This window comes from Ascidia mentula, chromosome 5, assembly GCF_947561715.1.
Source record: "Ascidia mentula chromosome 5, kaAscMent1.1, whole genome shotgun sequence".
Lineage (NCBI taxonomy): Eukaryota > Metazoa > Chordata > Ascidiacea > Phlebobranchia > Ascidiidae > Ascidia > Ascidia mentula.
This window is the reverse complement of record NC_138570.1, coordinates 1,666,515-1,684,730: the sequence shown is the minus strand read 5'-3', so window position 1 is coordinate 1,684,730 and position 18,216 is coordinate 1,666,515. Positions and strand designations below refer to the sequence as shown.

Below are 18,216 nucleotides of genomic sequence, written 5' to 3'. Positions count from 1 at the left end.
GTGGGGTAAATATGGCTCGGACTCGTTTTGTACGAGTCAGTGTGAATATGTTTATATGTTGCGTATGGACCCCAATAGTAAGTGTTATATTAAGACCTAATCTTTCTTTAGACTGGAGCCACTTTACTAAATAGCGGTAAATGTTTTAGTTTTAAATGAAAATAAAATCCCCGACTTTGCAGACCCGGAAGTTTTGCCGCCCACCTTCGCCGTTGTGTGGCGCTCTTGATCGACGTGATGCGGGGTTTGCGTGAAAACGAATCTCTCCTTCACCTTCACAACATGCTTAACCGAATTCCTGACCATGGCAGGTGAGCTTTCCACACTTACGTGCGCATTAACTTAAAACTATCATAATTGTCTTGAATCAATGTACTTGTTGAGTCATTCTGGGAATCGTTCGCCATTCTGTTGCATCGTGTATTGGTATTTAAAGAAACTAAGGTTGCTTTTTTTCTTTAATACGAAATATATTTGTCTTAAATACCAAGATTGATTGATTCTAGCCTGGAATTTAATGTTTCCGTGGTTGTGTTAAGACACATAACAATCAAAATGCGAACACCGCATGAAAGCCCAGCATCAGGCACAGCGGTGTTTTTTGTCTATTCACATCGTTGGTAAGATGATACCTAATCTGGTGAGAACTCCTACGCTAATCGATATGGTCCAGGTAATAATATAGCTCCCAGATAGTTGATCATTAGATATTAAAGAATTTCAGGTATAACCTGATCAGATGGATAACGCAGTCTTTTATATTGCAAACAGCGATTGCCCATGAGACTGTATGTGTGCATATACAAATAATAAAGGTTTACGTTATCATATGTCTCAGATTTACACAACCACGTGTATTTGTGTCTTTTTGATCGTTTCTTGTTGTCGGTTTAAGACTATCTGCAAGTTAATAGTGGCCATTAATAATGAGATGTGTCTATTATTATTGTGCATTAGCGAAAACTGAAGTCTAACTGTTGCAATTCGAACTCTTTAGTTGAACGCATCAAAAAAGCTTCCAACATAAATACTTCATCAGCCTCAAAATACCAATAGAGTCGTGTTATTGCCAAGGTTGAATAGAAATAGACGAGCGAAATGTCTCACAGGCGACAAAAAGGGTTTCCCACAACGTTGCGGAGATAATTGAAGTAGACAGTTTGTCTATTTATAGACACTTAAGTCATCTGTGTGTACAGCGAACTGGTAACAAACGCGCTCTCGACAGTTTCCCAATATTTTACGCTCCTTTTTAGGCCTTCGGCACGCCGCGTAGCTCGTCTGGTTCGACCAAGCGAAAAAACAAAGCCCAAGTTACCGTTTATTGCAATGTGTTGTGCGTGAATCTTCTGCGTCAGCGCGACTTGTGGCAGTGATAAGGTGATTTCAGCTGTGTGGACACAACTGTGTATTGTTGGCACTGGGTTTTTTAAATTTTCAACCACCAAGATTTGCACGAGCGGCTCTTCGAAACTATTGACATTTTTAATTTAACTTGGGGTTGCGAGTTTTTCGTAAACAACACAATATATTTATCAAACATTAACTCAAGATATATTTTAGAGTTTAATATGTTAAGCATTTGCTATGCTTTTGCATAAGCAAATGTCAGGATGAAGCTCCAATTGCTACAAAAAGTTGTGTTTCTGTTTTTAAGCAACCACGTGATTTTATCGCCAAATTGGAGTTGAGCTCGCATCGAGTTTTCTGTAGGGTTTTTGCGTTCATTGGTCACTTACATTGGCATCTGACTAAAGGTCACTTTCCTATTCTCTCTCCACAGTTTCCGCGCGGTTTAAATCGATGCGGGCTTGATTTGAGAAACGACGTGGATTATTTTGGTTTCTCCGCGTTGGGTTTATTCGTTTAGGACTCGTAATTCCATTTCGTGCGTGCGAGAACTGTACAGGAATAGTACGGTTCAACCTTCAGGGTTTTCCTATTTAATGAAGTTGACTTGTCTTGACATTTTCGTGACCTCCGTGCCCAGGTCGGAATTTCGAGTGAACTTTTATCAGCCTTCAAACTTGTTTTTTTTCGTACATTTAACTTGCTTGAGGGGATAGCAACATTTTAACGCACTTGTGTAACCTTTGTTGATTGAAAGAACTTTTTAGATTCCTGACGTATTGTTATTTTCTCGTTCAATGCATTCAATTGTTTTCGTTCCGTAAGTGTTCAACAGAGCATCCTTGCATTATTTAAAAAACTTTGTTGAACTTTTTTTAACATTTTCGAAAACCAAAACCATGTGAAAAAGTATTTCGGATTCTCCTTGAATTTTCGCAGATGAAAAGTGCAATGACACCAATTTTACGCTTCAACAAGCTTTATTATTATGTAAGCGACATGTTGACACGCTTGGTCAACGTTGCCTGACGCACAAACTCCACAAAAGTCACGTCTAACAGCAATCCGAATGCTGTCAGTTGAATCTGTCGAGTCAAGTGCGGACTCGATCAATTACGTCACGCATGGGCAACGAAGCGAAACCACCGGTTATCTGTTCGGTTTCAATAAATCATCGCATTTCTGTAACTGTAATTACCTTTACCCGAATTTTGCCATGACTTTGTGACTGTTTACTTGGTTAACGGACGGGATATATCCCGCTCTTTTGCAGCCACTAATGTATAAATTTGTGCGGTCGAACAATTGGTTGTTGTACGAAGATTGTGTTTATATACAAAGCCTGCTGCCTTGCAGACTGCGTTCCAGGCATATTTTGGTAAAAAAACTCGCCAGTATTGAAAGCTGAATCTCTGCGTAAATCCAGTGGGAAGGAAACGTGACGAACTTGTTGTATTTTTAGAACCTTGCTGGGTTGATTGAGTTTTGATTCTGCGCAGATTTGCCTGCACGGAATGTGCCTCCAGAACTAGCAGCATTTTTGCATCTTTACGAATTGTGCAAAGAAATGGTGTTGGTTTGTTGCAAGTCGAGAAAAGTGTGGAATGCCAGTCAAGGCGACAGCGTTAAGATGGCAGTGTAACAGCGTTGTGAACTAGGGGAGGCCGAAAAAAGTGTTTGTTTCTGACTCTGATGCTGGGTTGTGGTTTGTTCTTGAAATTTTTAGAAATCTGTGGGATGCAGGAATTAAAACGAGTAAGGGGCTCTGACTTTTCGCATATTAATGATGCATGCAATCGTTTTATTCACGAAAATGATATTTTTACTGGTTTAAAATTGCCTGTAGGTTATTTTCAAAGTAATCTTCGGTTTATTACCAGATTTTCAAACCCAAATTTTAAGAACTAATTCATTAAAACTTCCTTGTTCTGTTGGGTAAAAATTGAAACTTGACCAGTTTTCATGCTCTGGTCGCCACCGTCTAGCCACGTCGCTAATTATCTGTTACTTGACCTGGCGTGTTGACAGCGCATTCGACTCCTCGAAACTCTTCCGTAGGGGGTCAAATAGGAAACGTTAATTCTGTGAGCTGCATAAACATAGCCATTGTTTCGACCAAATGATGAGACTTTGTAGGTCGAAACATTGACCCTGCCTGCAGCTCACAGAAATATTATTGGCTCCCTACTTATTTGTAGGAAACGTTATATCTCCATGGTTTAGTTTCGTTGGATTTACGAAAATAAACGTGCAAGCAACAAAAGAAGCATTTGAAGGCATGATCGGAAATTAATCGATAATAAGTCCCTCCTAGTATTTCATGTTTGAAATTAACCGGCGTCGTTATGGATATGTTTCTAATTAATATTACAGCGGATAAGATTCAAAATACCCTCTCATATCCACATGAACTGAATCACGTGAGAATTCCAGTTTCAATTCCATACACTTCTCAAATTAAGCACAGCAGGAAATGAGAATAGGTTTAATTCCGAACAATCTTTATACCTTTTGAGCGGTCACTGAGCACGCCCCAAAATAGAACGTTCATTTCCGCTCACCTGTGTAAGGGATATTACCATGAGTTTGGGTTTCATTTTGGGGTCGTTGGCGTCACAGAGCATTGCGACATTTTAAAACGCGCTCCCTTTTAGTCCCAAGTGACGCATTCGAACGTCGAAATCGCTTTCACTTCTGGTCGCACAGTTTTTCCTTAGCGTCGCTGTCGCCGCAAATAGAATCTCGTGCGTAGGTGCAGAACGTCGCGACTCCCCTGCGTCGATGTTTGTCTGTTTGGACGAAGCAAACCGCGCTGCGCCGCTCGCTGATGCCTGGGGCGCTGGCTCAAACCACAGGTCGTCCTGGTTTGAGGCTGGTGTGGTGCTGCTTTTGCAGCCATTGTGTATCAATTGCTTGTGAGAGATAGCTGGTTGTTGAAGTTGTTGTTTGCGAGTGCCTGCAGCGGGCGGAAAGGATGTTTGTTTCGTATTAGATGGTGACTGCGGACACATGCCTGATTGGTGATGGGAACAGACAAGTCAGTGTATTTATTGTGTTGGTGAACACAGTTGAACTTTAATCGTATACATAAGCTGTAATCAGCATTGTTTCACGTCTTGGCGTTTATATTCAGAGTCCATATCAATTAGCAGTAAAATGTGTTTAAATTTACAACATGTGTCTTTTTTAACTAGAATATTCACATCAAACTTGCTGTAAATGAATGGCGGTTGTGTAGAGAGCTCATCACTGTCACATTCGCTTTAACAATTGGTATCCCACACAAAGTCTGTATCGAGCAAAAACATCAAAGGCTATAATAGCAGGGCAGGTTTTCTCAGAAGATGATTGACGTCGCTTTGCTTTTATCGCAAAGCGTAAACAATGACACATAATCGTGTTTATGTAAGGCAGCCCGGCGCACTCTTCCCAATAAAGGATAAACTGTTGTTTATTCTTGCATAGTTCCGAGTAGCCGGGCGACCATTAATTCATTGTTTCCATGCCTACAGATTTTATCTACGTAATTGAAGCGGTAGTGCCGAGTCATTCACGTAATAGCTGCTTTGTAAATAGACTCGAGTTGTTGTTTCTATGTTTACCTCGTTTGCTCGAGTCATTTATGCTCACTATTTTCGGCATCCAGTTCCGCGATTTTCGAAATCGTATTTTAGCCGGTCGGCATTTGCAACGTATCAGAGAAGTTGAGAATTCTGCAATGTACGCAACCCTGTTTATTTTTACTGAATCGAGTAAAATTTTTGTTTTTAAAGCGCTTTCGAGAGATTGTAAAATTGCGGCAATTTGTTGGGTGCAGCCATGTTTAGGCTGAACAGGCAGCTCGAACGATCAATGCATTGGAAGTCATATAAGGCAACAATATGTGTATTAAAACGGCGGGTCGCATACTTTGGTAATCCAAACGTAGGTCGTGTTACCGCCAGGACCTTTTCTTTTCAATCTAAGCAGTCGTGTTACATCTTTGGTTGTAAAATCGCAGCCAAATCCTGAGCGCACGTCGTGTTGTCCCGATTGGATATTTACTGGGTTGAGACCGATTTCAAGTAGGTTACGTGAAAACGTGCACACATTATGTTGATTGTTCGCATTTTACTGCAACGTTCTCCCGTAACCCACTGACGTAATACGTGATTTCTCGAAAGGGGGTTTTGCATACAGGAAATATAGGGGAACGCCCCAGTATCCATTACAGTCGTGTCGATAGAGTAAGCGGGGTAAACGTGACCACCGCGCTCTGACCTCCGACCCTGGACTCACTTGCATGTTTTTCGTAGTCACGCCTCGTGACATGTCGTGTAGGGGAAATCCCCTGCAGTGATCGCAATATAGCAGTGCTTACGGGGTCACGTTTGTCTTCGTGTATCGGAAGAATTATGGGAGGAAACCGGTGTTGAAACACTTCCCGGAAGAAGCCGGATTTTCGTGTCAACGATCATTTAGGGAAGGGCTCAACACGCAACGCAACCCGTGTCATATCACGTATGTTGTACAAAGTTAAGGAGGAGACCCTTGTAAGTCGTCGTGTTTGCCGAGCCCAAAGTTGCGAGTTAAAGAATGCGTTTTTACCCAAACTGGATGTGAGTGGATCGTGGAGCAGAATTTTATATTTCTTATCGAAACAAAAACACTTGTCGCGATTAAAAATCGTTTAACCCTAATTGTATCTTGTCGTTTAAAATATATCGCGCTGTGTACAATCCTAATGACACTTCATTCTTAAACCGTAGAAAAGCGCATCACCAAAATCCTCTACATACCCAAAACTTCCAACAGTTGGTCGTTCTCCGGGCGAAAGCAATAAACTTTATCATCTGACATAAGCACTACACGCACCTGTGCGCACTCAGGGCATTGTCGTGAGCGTCTCTTGTCACGTCTATCGTAGTCCTCAAGGGCACAAGTGGGTCCTCGTGCTTCTGCCAATACCCCGTGACAGGACGTGCTAGCACTCTTGCGCGGAGAGAGCAAAAGGTGGGGAGCCATTTTCTCTGATCGACAACAATTCACAAATGTTGTTTTGTAATTTGAAGAACTATTGAGACCGAATGTGTTTATGTAGATTTAAAGAACTGTTCTTCTTGCATAGAGTTACAGAGATTTATTAAAATGCCTGGCATCAAGAATAACACTACATGTGTTTACGTAGGTTGTGGAGTCGTATGGTTCGAAACTACCAGCAATATACAAAGGTGTCATAAAAGTTGTGGGGGTTCGATGAATGGTTAACTGTATACACTTGTGTGCAAAAAAGCTGTCTTGGCTCTGACTACTTTGAACAACAAAGCCAAAACAAAGATGCTTGACCTATTAAGCAGATACACCTACCTGGGTAACTTCTTTGAAAAAAATGGTAACTTGGGGTGTGTTGTTTGACTGAAGGTGGCTTTCAAAGTTATTCTGGTTCAGTTTTTCTGTAGGTAGTCAAGAGGGTCATTTGTTTGTTGTAGTTGTAATTACCCCGAAGGGACAATTAATCAGTTTACCAAATAAACTTGTTCATTTTCTTTCCGCTCATTTTCAGGCGGTTGTTTAATTCTTATTTCTTAACTTTGCACACGGATGGTTTTCAATGTGGTTTTTCACGATCGTACAAATTTCTTTGCCGCTTCCAAGTATCATTTTACATTATTACTGAAATTTCCCAAATTTAAAAACGCTCTTTAATTTTTACCACGGAAGCATCTTCTCGTGAGCAAAGTTCCGCAAATTGTTTCCGCGTTTAATTTTATTAATAACCGAGCACATGATAGGACAGAATGCAGACGGCCCTGCAGTCCCGTGATCCCTGTCGCAATCCAATTTAAATAATGCACGAGTTGTCCTTCAAAATATTTGACTCATTAATTAACAACCTTTCTCCTCTGTTTGGAATAGAAACAATTTCAAGGCAGCCCGTTTTTAATTTATTTCAATTTGTATTTAAAAGTTTTCTGTCGCTCAAATGAGTCACTTATATAGGACGACCTGTTTTTCACAAAGTTTTGTGGCTTTTGTGTTTTCGCCCGGAAAGTGTTTGGATCGGAAGGTCGGCAGGTGTTCATGCAAGGCCACCGTGTGTCCATGATTGAAAATTTGGACGATACATTTTGGCTCATACTTAACAACGCATAACCAACATACAATTTTGAGCAGAAATTGGAGACAATGAGTCATGAAAGCAACCGCACGCAAAGCTTACATGTATACCGCAAAACACTGCACACCTGATGGGTTTGAACATGTCGTAAATATCGCCAACTCATCTGTCACGGATCGTTTCCTTGCATTTGACATCCCTGGCTATTTTTCCGAGTCCGGAGATTTTAGCTTCCTCTCATTCACAGTTGATGGCTTATTCTGTGCCAAAACTAGCAAGCGATAGTTTCCTCACAATGTTACATTGTTGCAGAAAACTGTTCGAGCAGAAAATTCGACCCCGTTGATTCGCAAGCCTTTTTGGCACAACGTGGTGATTTGCGTGGTTTACTTGTGCGGGCGGAAGCAATTAAGGAAACCAAAAGTGCATTGAGTCTATTTTTAAACGCTGAAAACTTCTGCCATGTGGTTTGTCTTATAGTCGAATTCAAGTTTATTTTTTGCCGGTGACGTTTTTATGGATATTCCAACCATGTACTTGGGATTTTGTTGCTCACTCTACCAGGCATAATATTTATTCAATTCAAAGCTCTTTCTTGCCTCTTTTGGGGGTAATTGGACTGAAGAGGCAAAATACATTGCGTAGTGTAGTAAACAAATTGCAAGTCAACGTACTTAAATAACCGAAAAATAATGTTATATAACAGCAGTTACGGGGCTTATGTTATAAACCCACGGGTTGCATAAGGTTACCCCGCACATTGTTTACTCTGCCCAATAATCGCTTTTAACAGCATTAGCCAAGTAAAAAGGGTTACGGTAACCACCTGACACCCAGGCGTTACCCAGCTATCACCAATGAACCGCCCATTGTCACCCTTTCCCTCTTTGTCATCTGCCAGATGCTGCTGGGCTCGCCCGCTTTTATTAAACGCTGAAAAATACTGCGAGGTTGGCTGCCTTCTATTGTGAAAAATAAGCTGTTTGACTCTGAATGACTGTTTCGTGAGTGCAACTTTTTAGACCTCTTTTAGAGGGCTCTTATAGAGTTGGATATGAATACTGTTGTGTTGTTCTTTAAGATTTAGTTGCTTGTGGTTCCACCTTTTTTATAAGAATTTGTAGGTGCAAGATTGTAGATCAGCCGTGGATTGAAATACAGTAATGTTTCATGCAATTGCATGATTGGTAGGATCGAAAGAGTCAAACCTCACCGTGAGCTTGATGTTGCAAATCTCGCTCCTCCTTGTCTACAAAAAAAGTGCAACGGCTGGGTTTTGCACTGCAATACGACGCGTTGTTGACAAGGGTTATATTTTTGTACGTATTTTGCCGCTTAACAAGTCAGTACACTACCCAAAAGGCGTTGCGTATACGCTTTGGGTTGAGAAAGACGGCCTGTGTTGGCCTGTGACATTACGGGTTGCTCGTATAGCCTGCAGCTTTGAAGGCCGTCGCACCACCAGATCAGAATTAAAACGTGTTGTGTGTTTTCGCAGAAAATACTTGCGTGACGATGATAGAATCCTTCTGGCTCGCCTCGCTCTTGTGTACTGTAGGTCTGTGTTGAATAGAAAAATCAGAGATCTCGGAAGAAACGTTGCGCAGGAAGCATCTGGATTCGAACGCTCCGGCGAATTCAACAAAAGCGTTCCCGGAAAGTCTGTTTGGAAACAAGGTTGGTGACTGTGGATTGGCATTTTCTCGAAATTCCCACAGCCAGTATTATTGCATAGTACATTTCACAAAAAGGGTCATTATTATACGTTTTAAAGCGAGAAAACTCGCGAAAGCTCGTGCTTTGAAGAGAAAAAAAACAATCTTTTAATAGTACCAAGCCCAAAAAAGTACAGTTCTGTGTCACAAGACTCTTACGGCTTATTATGTAACACAAAATGTGGGAAATTTCAATAATAAGTTTAAACTACAGTTCCGGGCCATAGAAATGTCGCTGCCAAGTTTGTCAGTGATCTCAAAGCGACAACAGCTCTCTTCGTGCTGTGAATATCATTAAAATAGATGTTGTTTGTATCCACCAATGGTGAATTATATTTAACCCACTCTGACGTAAATAACCGAAATTAATTAGGAGCTGTCGGCTCTGTATAGATTTCCTGATAAATTATCCACATCTGCGCGAAATACGTGTGGGTTTCATTTCATGTGGTGAATTTTTCGTCGGTGCATAACGCGCTGCAACATAAAGGCAACGCATTTTTGCTGAAATAAAAGAAAAGCCTGAAAACAGATCGCACCAATGTCCACCACATTTTCCCATACTGTGTCTGCAACATATTCATTAACTTCCGATGTAGGGAAGGTGGTGAATACAGTTGCGGGCAACATGGTTCCTTTGCGTACATGCGGTTCAACCTTAAATCCACCGAGAATTTAGGCCGCGCTATATTAAAGTTTTTTAAAAGTAACCGTTTTGTGACCCTCGTTTGGAAACAGGAAAACTAACGAAGTGTGATGAACCATTTCCCCTTGCTTTTGCAGGTCAGTCGAGGAGATACGACATGCCCTTAGCTAGTTTGTCGGAGGTGAGCGTATGTTTCGTTCTATGTTCCTTTATGAAATATCGCATGTCGTTTCTTCCACCATTTTAACTACAGAATAAAGAAGGGTTTGGATGGGTATATTACCAAAGACCGGCCCTCTATGTGCCACGTACCAATATCTTCTTGTCTTTGATCCAAAACAAAAACCGAACCTTTTCTGGTACGGCCACGAGCCGCGCGTTTTAGCCTCGGGCTTGTTGGCGACGCCTTTTTTGATCGATTCAATTTACTGAAAAGCCTGAATCCCTGTGGTTGCAGGCCCTCTGCTTTCAGTTAGCTGGTGTGCTCACTTCTCTATTGTGACGTTCGAGTCAATGACAAAACCGAAACACTTGGCTATTGTAAAGCATTATGTCGTCAATAACACCGTATGTTACGCCATGTTTAGTGGCGTTATCGTTTTACAGAGCAGATTAATGTTTGTGACATTGCAAAATGTGAATGGGTTTTGTCGTGAGCTTTGACAGATAGCTTGGAGTACTGTTTACAAGCCAATAAATGACAGGTTTAAATAATTTTGAAACATCGGAGATGTTTTTTGTGTGTTGCCAGGTCCCGTTATTTTAAAAGGTCCACGCCGACCTCGCACATCTGTTTTGTTGTGTTGCGTGACTACGTGATCTTGCGCCAAACGTTTTAAATCGTGTTTTACATATAGGAATATGTAAAACACAATATAGGCATATAAGGACACCATTCCCAATTAGTGACTGTGGCTCCATTCTTTATATATGGTTTAAATTACAATTAACTAAGATTAAGTTCAATGAGCTCATTTGAATAAATTCGTTTAATTAAATTCTGTGCCTGACTTTGCGGTTGAGCTTCTGTGTAAAATGATTTCATGCATTGCGCAACTTGGATCCGAAAGTCGGGGGAAATTTGCCGCTATTATTAGACACATAATACGGTATGAGGACCTGACAAATTCCAAGGGCACATCGGGTCGTGATTTTAGCTCAGCGGTCAAGAAGGTTTACGTGCTGCGTCGGCGCCTGTTTAAACCTGTCGAGCCCGCAACTGGGTGTATCCCATATTCCGGCCTCTTTGCTGAAGGGACAGTGCGGTGTTTTAATCTGCATACACAGGAAGAAGGAAACCGCCAGATTAAGTATTACAACTAACCTTATAGGTTGAGATACAAAAGGGTTTTTGTTCAGTAACGGTTTTAATGGTAGATTGTATTTGGTTGTGGTTTGATGAATCATTACACCCGCCTGTAAGGATCCGATATGTGCCAGTATATCGCTTGTTGGTCTAGGTATATGTATTTACGATGAAGAACTTTAACATCAGACCAGATATTGTTTCCATTAACATAGTTTAATACGTGGTCGATCGTCAACTTCAAAGTGGTTGTAAAAAAAACCCATCTAATTTCAAGCGATTGCCACAATTTGTCTTGGTCGTCGTCGCTTTTGTAATCAACTCCACCGGTCCAGTATCAAGCCTGTGGGATTGAAACTCCCAGAACGATACTTTGTGTCGTCAATAGGCAGTTTCTTTGATTTCCCCACTCTAATAACGGTGCTTAACGACCGAAAGTTGTGTTGATCAAGGGCGGGTTTCCACGCTTGTGAAAGTCGTATGTCGTGCCTTGTTATCAGGTGGCGCGGTCCGGTAAAGTTGATAACTCGCTTCGTCCGTAAGAAGTTGCCAGATAAACAATATGTCTGGTTGTAGCCAATCTAAGAATGAAAAAACACCAATAAATTTGACCGGACAGTGTTTATGAATGTCAATGATAAATTGAAAATCACATATCGACTTTAAATCGTTTTGTTGCAAATGTGTTTATCTTTTCATCCTACTTTGTAAATGTATTCAAAATGTGGTAGTATAATAGTTTAAAACGCTATTAAGTGACCTTTACTGGCGGCAAAGTACTGATGCAAGTTAAACGAGCATCCCGCTTTAGGTAAAAACTTGAATAGTTTGCGAGGCCTCGAGAGAGAGAGTAAATACACGTTTTATGCGAGACCTGTCATATTCATGGGCCCCTTTTTGATACTCATGATCCCCTAAACCGTGCGCCTTATCGGCTAAAACCCCTTATCGTGAGGCCTGGTGGTTGTAGGTTGAAACGGTGTTTTCCAGACACTTGCTGTTAACTATTCACCTGGTGCTTGTGATTTTCGGGGATTTTTACACATAGTGTTTAGGCCGGGGTCGCTTCGAGTTCTGGGAAAGTCCTGGCCTGCCGTCTGACCCTTTTTTGCGGCGCTCATGCCGCAAATCGGTTCGGGAGCACTTCACTCAAAACGGTGATACAATGCCTCGTGTACCAAGCATCACGTAAATTTTAAAACCCAACTCTTCGTTACTACTAAGTTTACGTAAAAAATGGTGAAACAACGTCAAACTTTGATCATTTGCTTGATGCTTACGAATTTACACCGTACTCTGATTCGGTTTTGCAAAGTAATTTTCTGGCACATTGCATAGGGATGGTACCGTTATTGATAGAGTATCGGTTTGTGTGTAATAAATGCACAATTGTTATGTAACAGACCGCACGTGCAACGTCCTGTTCCCCATGTGGCCTTCCCTTCCAACCGCGTCAGTGCGTATTGTTTTGACCTACCTGAGTCTTCCCGAGGAACCTTCTTTGTCCGTACCTCTGGCACGTTGTCGGGGTTTACGCCGGGCAAACTCTCCTCTGCACTCTCCATACTTCTCGTGCGAATGGCGGACGAAGCGGACCGGTGCTAAAAATAGCAGTGCTGTTTCCGCCTGACAGAAGGCTCGGCGTTACTGTAAACGCGCTCGCGAAAGTAACAAACAGCGCGTGTGTGCGTGCGCTCTCTCGCCGCCTTTGCAGGAGACCCACGCCACGGGTACACACAATTGTGGGCGTTTTGTTTCGAAACGCCAGAAACTTTCTGTTCGCCGTCGTGCTCGTGACTGTATGTCAGGTTGTAGAGTAAGTAGTTGACTTGTCTGGAGTTTCAAGGCAGTCTACAGCCTGTAAAATATTGTAGACAAGGTGGCAGACTTTTCTCTCAGCAAAATGTAGCGCAGAATTTATTTCAAAATAGTTTGGTTCTTTGCAAATTTGCCTTAAGAGGCCGGTGGCATATGTTGTTAATCGTTGAATGTAAGAGACCAACTGTAAAAGTAGCTGCGTTGTCCCTGAAGCAGTCATCAGTTTTCCACCTTGCATTGAATAATCCATGCTCTTGTCTCCTGTAGTAATGTACTGTATTGTTTCTTCTAATCACTTTATTGCTTTTGACTACAGTTTTGGATGTGGTACAGTGGTTTTTAATTCCTCTGTTAGTGGTCACAGCATATTCAGTGGTATCTAATCAAGTTATGGCTGTTTTGTACGACTGAAAAGACAGTTAAACATTTTTTGGGAGTTGTGACAGCTTAACTGAAGTTCTGGTAGGCTTGCATTTTTGAGGTATAAGTTGAAAGTTCAGTACTAGCACTGATGATGAACACAGCTGTGTTTGAAATGCCTTGTTTATGATGTCCACCATCTTGGACTTTCTTATTTAAAGTTTAACAATGGGGTTCCCAAATATAAAAATTAAGAAACATATTCTTGTGGATATATTACACATGTAAAGTTTTGGGTTTGTTGCACCTTGATAAGTAATGTTGTCACAACTTTCCCTACTGCTGAGGTGGTGTTGCTGTATCTGGAGCTTATGAGGTAGTGTGTCATGTTGTGATCATATAAAGTGACCTCGCTAAGCACAACAAAAGCCCAAAACTTGTTGTGGTTAAGTTTTGTGTAAACTTTCATAGGTGTTGTCTGTTTTGTGTGTGATGCTGTCTCTGGCGTTTTAACTGAAATTTTCTGTCTTACTTTGTGGCCACTTGTAAAATGAATAAAAGCATCCAGACATGTGGTTTTTAGACTGCCAAAGTTTTTATACTTACAAATACGGTTTGTCACTTGATCCGAAAGAAGTTGATTTATGCAACTTTGTAAATGTATGAGATTATGTGGGAGCACAGCTTGGTGACTTTGGTTTCAAGGACACAAAGTGCTATGGTTGGCTCATAAACTTCTGGCACTTGGAATGCACACATTTAAAACACTATTTTACACAAAATATTATTGTGTTTAAAAGTGTTTTAAAATGATGAAAATCACAGTTGAATTGTGTCGTGGAAGAAATATGGCCTTTGCGTCAAAGATTTTGTAAAGTGTTTGTTGTAATTTATGTGGCCAACTTATTGCGAAAAAATGTTGTAATTTGTTGCATTGTCATGTTTTGGTAAAAGCACCTTCTATACAAACACTGCTGTATTTTGGAAATTTAGCTGAACAGCAGAAACTGCAAAAGCTTGGAATTTATTTTGAATGGAACCAACACACACAATGTGTAGGATATTTGCAAAAGCAAACCTGATTGAGTTATGCAGCAGGATTTCATCCCTTTCAAGTCCTTGTTCCTCTGGCAGTATTCCACAGAGCATAACGTTGTAAAACAAATCATCAATAATAAATGAACAGGCACTGCTCTTGGTTGCCACAAACGCCCCTTTTCCTCTTTATCGAATTTGGATATCACGGTATGAGCTAATATCAATTAAGCGCAACAGATGGCTTTTTCACAGGCAGGCAAACAAACGCGCTCGAAATACACGAGAAAGGAGGGTTACCGGATGGTTTAATCTTGTTGATTTCATCTGAATTTGCGGCCTACGCATCTGTCCTTTCGATGCTGGGCCCGTTATAGACTGGATGAGCGTTGGCGTTTCCGCATTTTCGAGCAACACTCCCGGTGACGTGTGATTGAGAAAAGTTAGTTGCGAGACACTGGCCCTGTTATTCACGGGAAGTGGCAGTGAAGAGTTTGCATACAGCATCCTGTCATTCAAATGTCTCTTTTGATTAATGTTAATTAGCTGGAGTTGGCGGTGGAACGCAACGCCAAAGTCCTAGGTAATCTATCAATCAGCACCAGATGCTATTATAATGGACACACTAGTGAGTTTTCTTTTTGAGAAAACTCGTGACTTTTAGATTAATTTATCGCTGTTGTTTCTACGTACAAAGCGTGAACACAAACTCGATACAAACAAGTCCAGAATCTCCAAACATAGGCAACAAGGACTTGGTACTTGATTAACATAACGACAAATTACGTATATAGGGTTTTTCCCGATCTTGTTGAGTGCTCATCGATTTTTATTTAAATCATGTTCTTTGACTACCAAGCCTTTGAAACTGTGTAATGCGCAAAACCACCATGCCAAGAATGTGCCCAGGAGTGTTTCATCACGCTTATGACAATGGTGATCGACATAATAGGACCTTAACAGGATATGACGTGGGCCGTATTATCCCTCTTCCGAGTGCGTTATGCGAGAGCCAGTTGTGGTGTTGTTGGTAACTGAATGTTGAGCAGTGCCATCTCCTGTGAAGTAGCCAAAAGTGTATTACTACTTTCCGCGAACGAATTGCTGCTTTTTAAGTACAGTTGCTGGCACTTCAGTACTTGTTAAACATGCTGTTAGTATTTGGTAAGCACGGTAAGATGCTTATGAATGAAGATTGGGATTAATTTTGGTTGTACATATAGGCGAATACTGTACCAGTTTTCGTGGTCGCGAACGAGTATTTGCGGATTGAGTTTGGTGGAATCAGATAGGTTTGTCAACATGAACGGGTCGTTATTATTATCCCAGATGGTTCATGTTTTGTTGGTTGTGCGAAGGGAGTTTAAATAAAGACCGTAAAACTTCCCGTTGCCTAACCTGGCACAAACGCCAGAAGGCTTTATGCTCGTGAAAATTTGCCGCGGCATTTACGGAGTGTTGAAACAGGAAAGTTAATAATAAACCAGGCTCAGAATGATTCATCCGAAAAGCACGGAGCGATTTTTTTGTCCGTTTCATGTCGTTTGTGATACCCCAGAGCCCAGACATGCGAAGGTTATCACCTCACTGGTTCCATTAGTGGTTCTGTTCTTTTGTTATACGCGCGACGGTGTCACATGTTATTGACATTCTGCGCTCACCTGCACTTAAATCGAATTGTTTATGGCCGAATAATTTAGTTCGAAAACATCGTAATAACTCAAGAAAAAACAGAACAAAAAGGATAGCGTAGGCCAACGGATTGTAGTCGAAATATCGGTTAAAATAAAATATATATATTAATTGTAAAAATGCCTGAAATCTTCTGACACTCACGCTTTGCGCCGGCGGATTCTTTGTTTGTTTTATTATACGCCGGCGTGCGGGCGTACGCTCGGGACATTGAAACAAACAAACAATCCGCCGGCGCAAAGCGTTAGTGTGGACCCGGCCTTAGTTACGAATCCACTTTCGTCCTTGATTTTGTATACGTTTTATTTCACGGTTATGTGGAAACCTTACATGGGAAATCATGACAGTTGGCATCGGCCCACAACTGGAAACGCTAAATTAAATTGAACCGCTTTCAGATGCAGACGCTTGTCGTGGTAAGGTAGATGAAGAATCAAATTAGCCACACGCCTGGTACCTCAGACCACAGCGCACGACCGCCCTTGTAAGGACGCTGCCATTCACTACACCGCCCTGTCATACAGGGTGGTTTATATTTTCAGTGTAAGGTCGTTGCACAGTCACATGAAGTGATCCACACAACTGATTGCCAAGGAGTGAGTGCGTTGCATTGTCAGGTGTGGACCTAAAGGCGCATACATTTGGTATACATTGCCTGCTGCAGATTATTGTAAAAGGCATTTAGTATTCGATGATTTGATACATCTTCTAATTTGGTACGTGTTTCAACAACTGTTGAATTACATGCAGCGTGCACAAGCCGTTTGCCACACCCCATGTAGAAGCAGAATGATCAATTGCGTTGAAGATTGTTAGACAACATTGATGACAGGAAGGGGTGGTAAACCGAGCATTTCGGAAGCCGGTTCTGTCGTTATTACTTACCCTCAGACGACCAGCACGAGTTGTAACCAAGCAGCGAGCTGATCAGTCTGTTGCTTTGTACATGGAGTTGTTTACTGCGTTTGAAGAGCGTGGCCATCCTAAAATAGCTGTGACTCGTGGTGCCGCCTATAAATTGCACCTTCTCATTGCGCCGCTGTTGTTTTCTTGACGCAAATCTGGAATTGGGAACTCTAGACACCACCAGTGACGTCACGTGGAGGGTTTAAATATAAGTCCGATGAGCGGACGTACGTCGCACGAAACCGTATCATCGCTGATTTCCTTCACGCCGCCAGCTGTCAAAATAAATGATTATATGCATGTCGTGTATTCTCGTCCTGCAAACCGTTGCTCTTTCAAGGGCCAACACAGCGTCTTTATTGCATCAGACGATTCAAGATTGTTGTTCGGCGTTCTCTAAATTAGCATCGCAAATTGCAAATCGTTCGGTTCTTCCTGATAAGCCGGTTAGAATCACGCACATTTGTACTGGCCCAAAGGCACTTGGCAATAGCTGATGTAACTTTTTTGAACATAGCAAAGTTTTTTGGATGTAAAAGGTCAGAAAGTCAAAGAAGTGTTGTTCTGGAACCGTTGCAACTTGAACTGGCCTGGAGGGACTTCTTTATTAAATTGCAATATCTTGCTCTGTACCTGTGCACTGCACAAACTTAATTGAATGCCGTCAGATTATTAGATAGTTTCATGTGTGTTTGGTGGTTAGCATGGCGGGACTTTGTTATCTCTATCGTCTGGATCAATTGCATTCTCTACAGACCTTTGCACTAAAGGTAAACCTGGAAGCCTAAAGGTTTTCCCGGAAGTTTCGTGCATTCATGTTTGCTTTACTGAAAAGTGCTAACGCTTGCTTCAGCGGACAAATAACCAGCGTTCCCATTTAACGTGCGCATTATTTTCGGCGCAGATTTGCATAAAACTTCGTGTCAGACGTGTGTGCATGTGTGAGTGGGTGGGTGGAGTAGCTATTTACGCGCAGCAAACATTTAAAACTGTTCGCCGTTTCTGTGTTGTGTGGACAACGATGCATGGACAGGTTGATGGCATTATCCAAGCTCTTTCGGTTGCAGGGGAAATGTTAGGGATGATATGTTACGTGCAGGCATTACTATTTCATGCCACCGCTATAATTGTAGTATTCTTGTGGTGCTTAAAGGCTAATGCAGATTTTGCAGTGGGTCCAAAAATGAAGCAGCGCCCAGTTTTAGTCGTCTCTGAACTTTTTAAAATCAAAGATTAAGGTATTTCAGGTAGAGGGCACAATGATCAGGCCTCAAGTGTACGATGTCTAAGA

The 18,216-nt window shown here is 41.6% G+C and overlaps 1 protein-coding gene across 1 annotated transcript in view; it reads left to right on the top strand.

The window, feature by feature from the left end:
• LOC145902036 (calcineurin-binding protein cabin-1-like) overlaps positions 1 to 18,216 on the top strand; it is a 38,168-nt gene that overhangs the window by 15,447 nt on the left and 4,505 nt on the right. Inside the window, exons 37-39 of the mRNA XM_082989873.1 lie at positions 183 to 311; positions 8,946 to 9,124; positions 9,946 to 9,989. Coding sequence (XP_082845999.1) covers positions 183 to 311; positions 8,946 to 9,124; positions 9,946 to 9,989 — 352 coding nt within the window. The remainder of the gene's footprint in view (positions 1 to 182; positions 312 to 8,945; positions 9,125 to 9,945; positions 9,990 to 18,216) is intronic.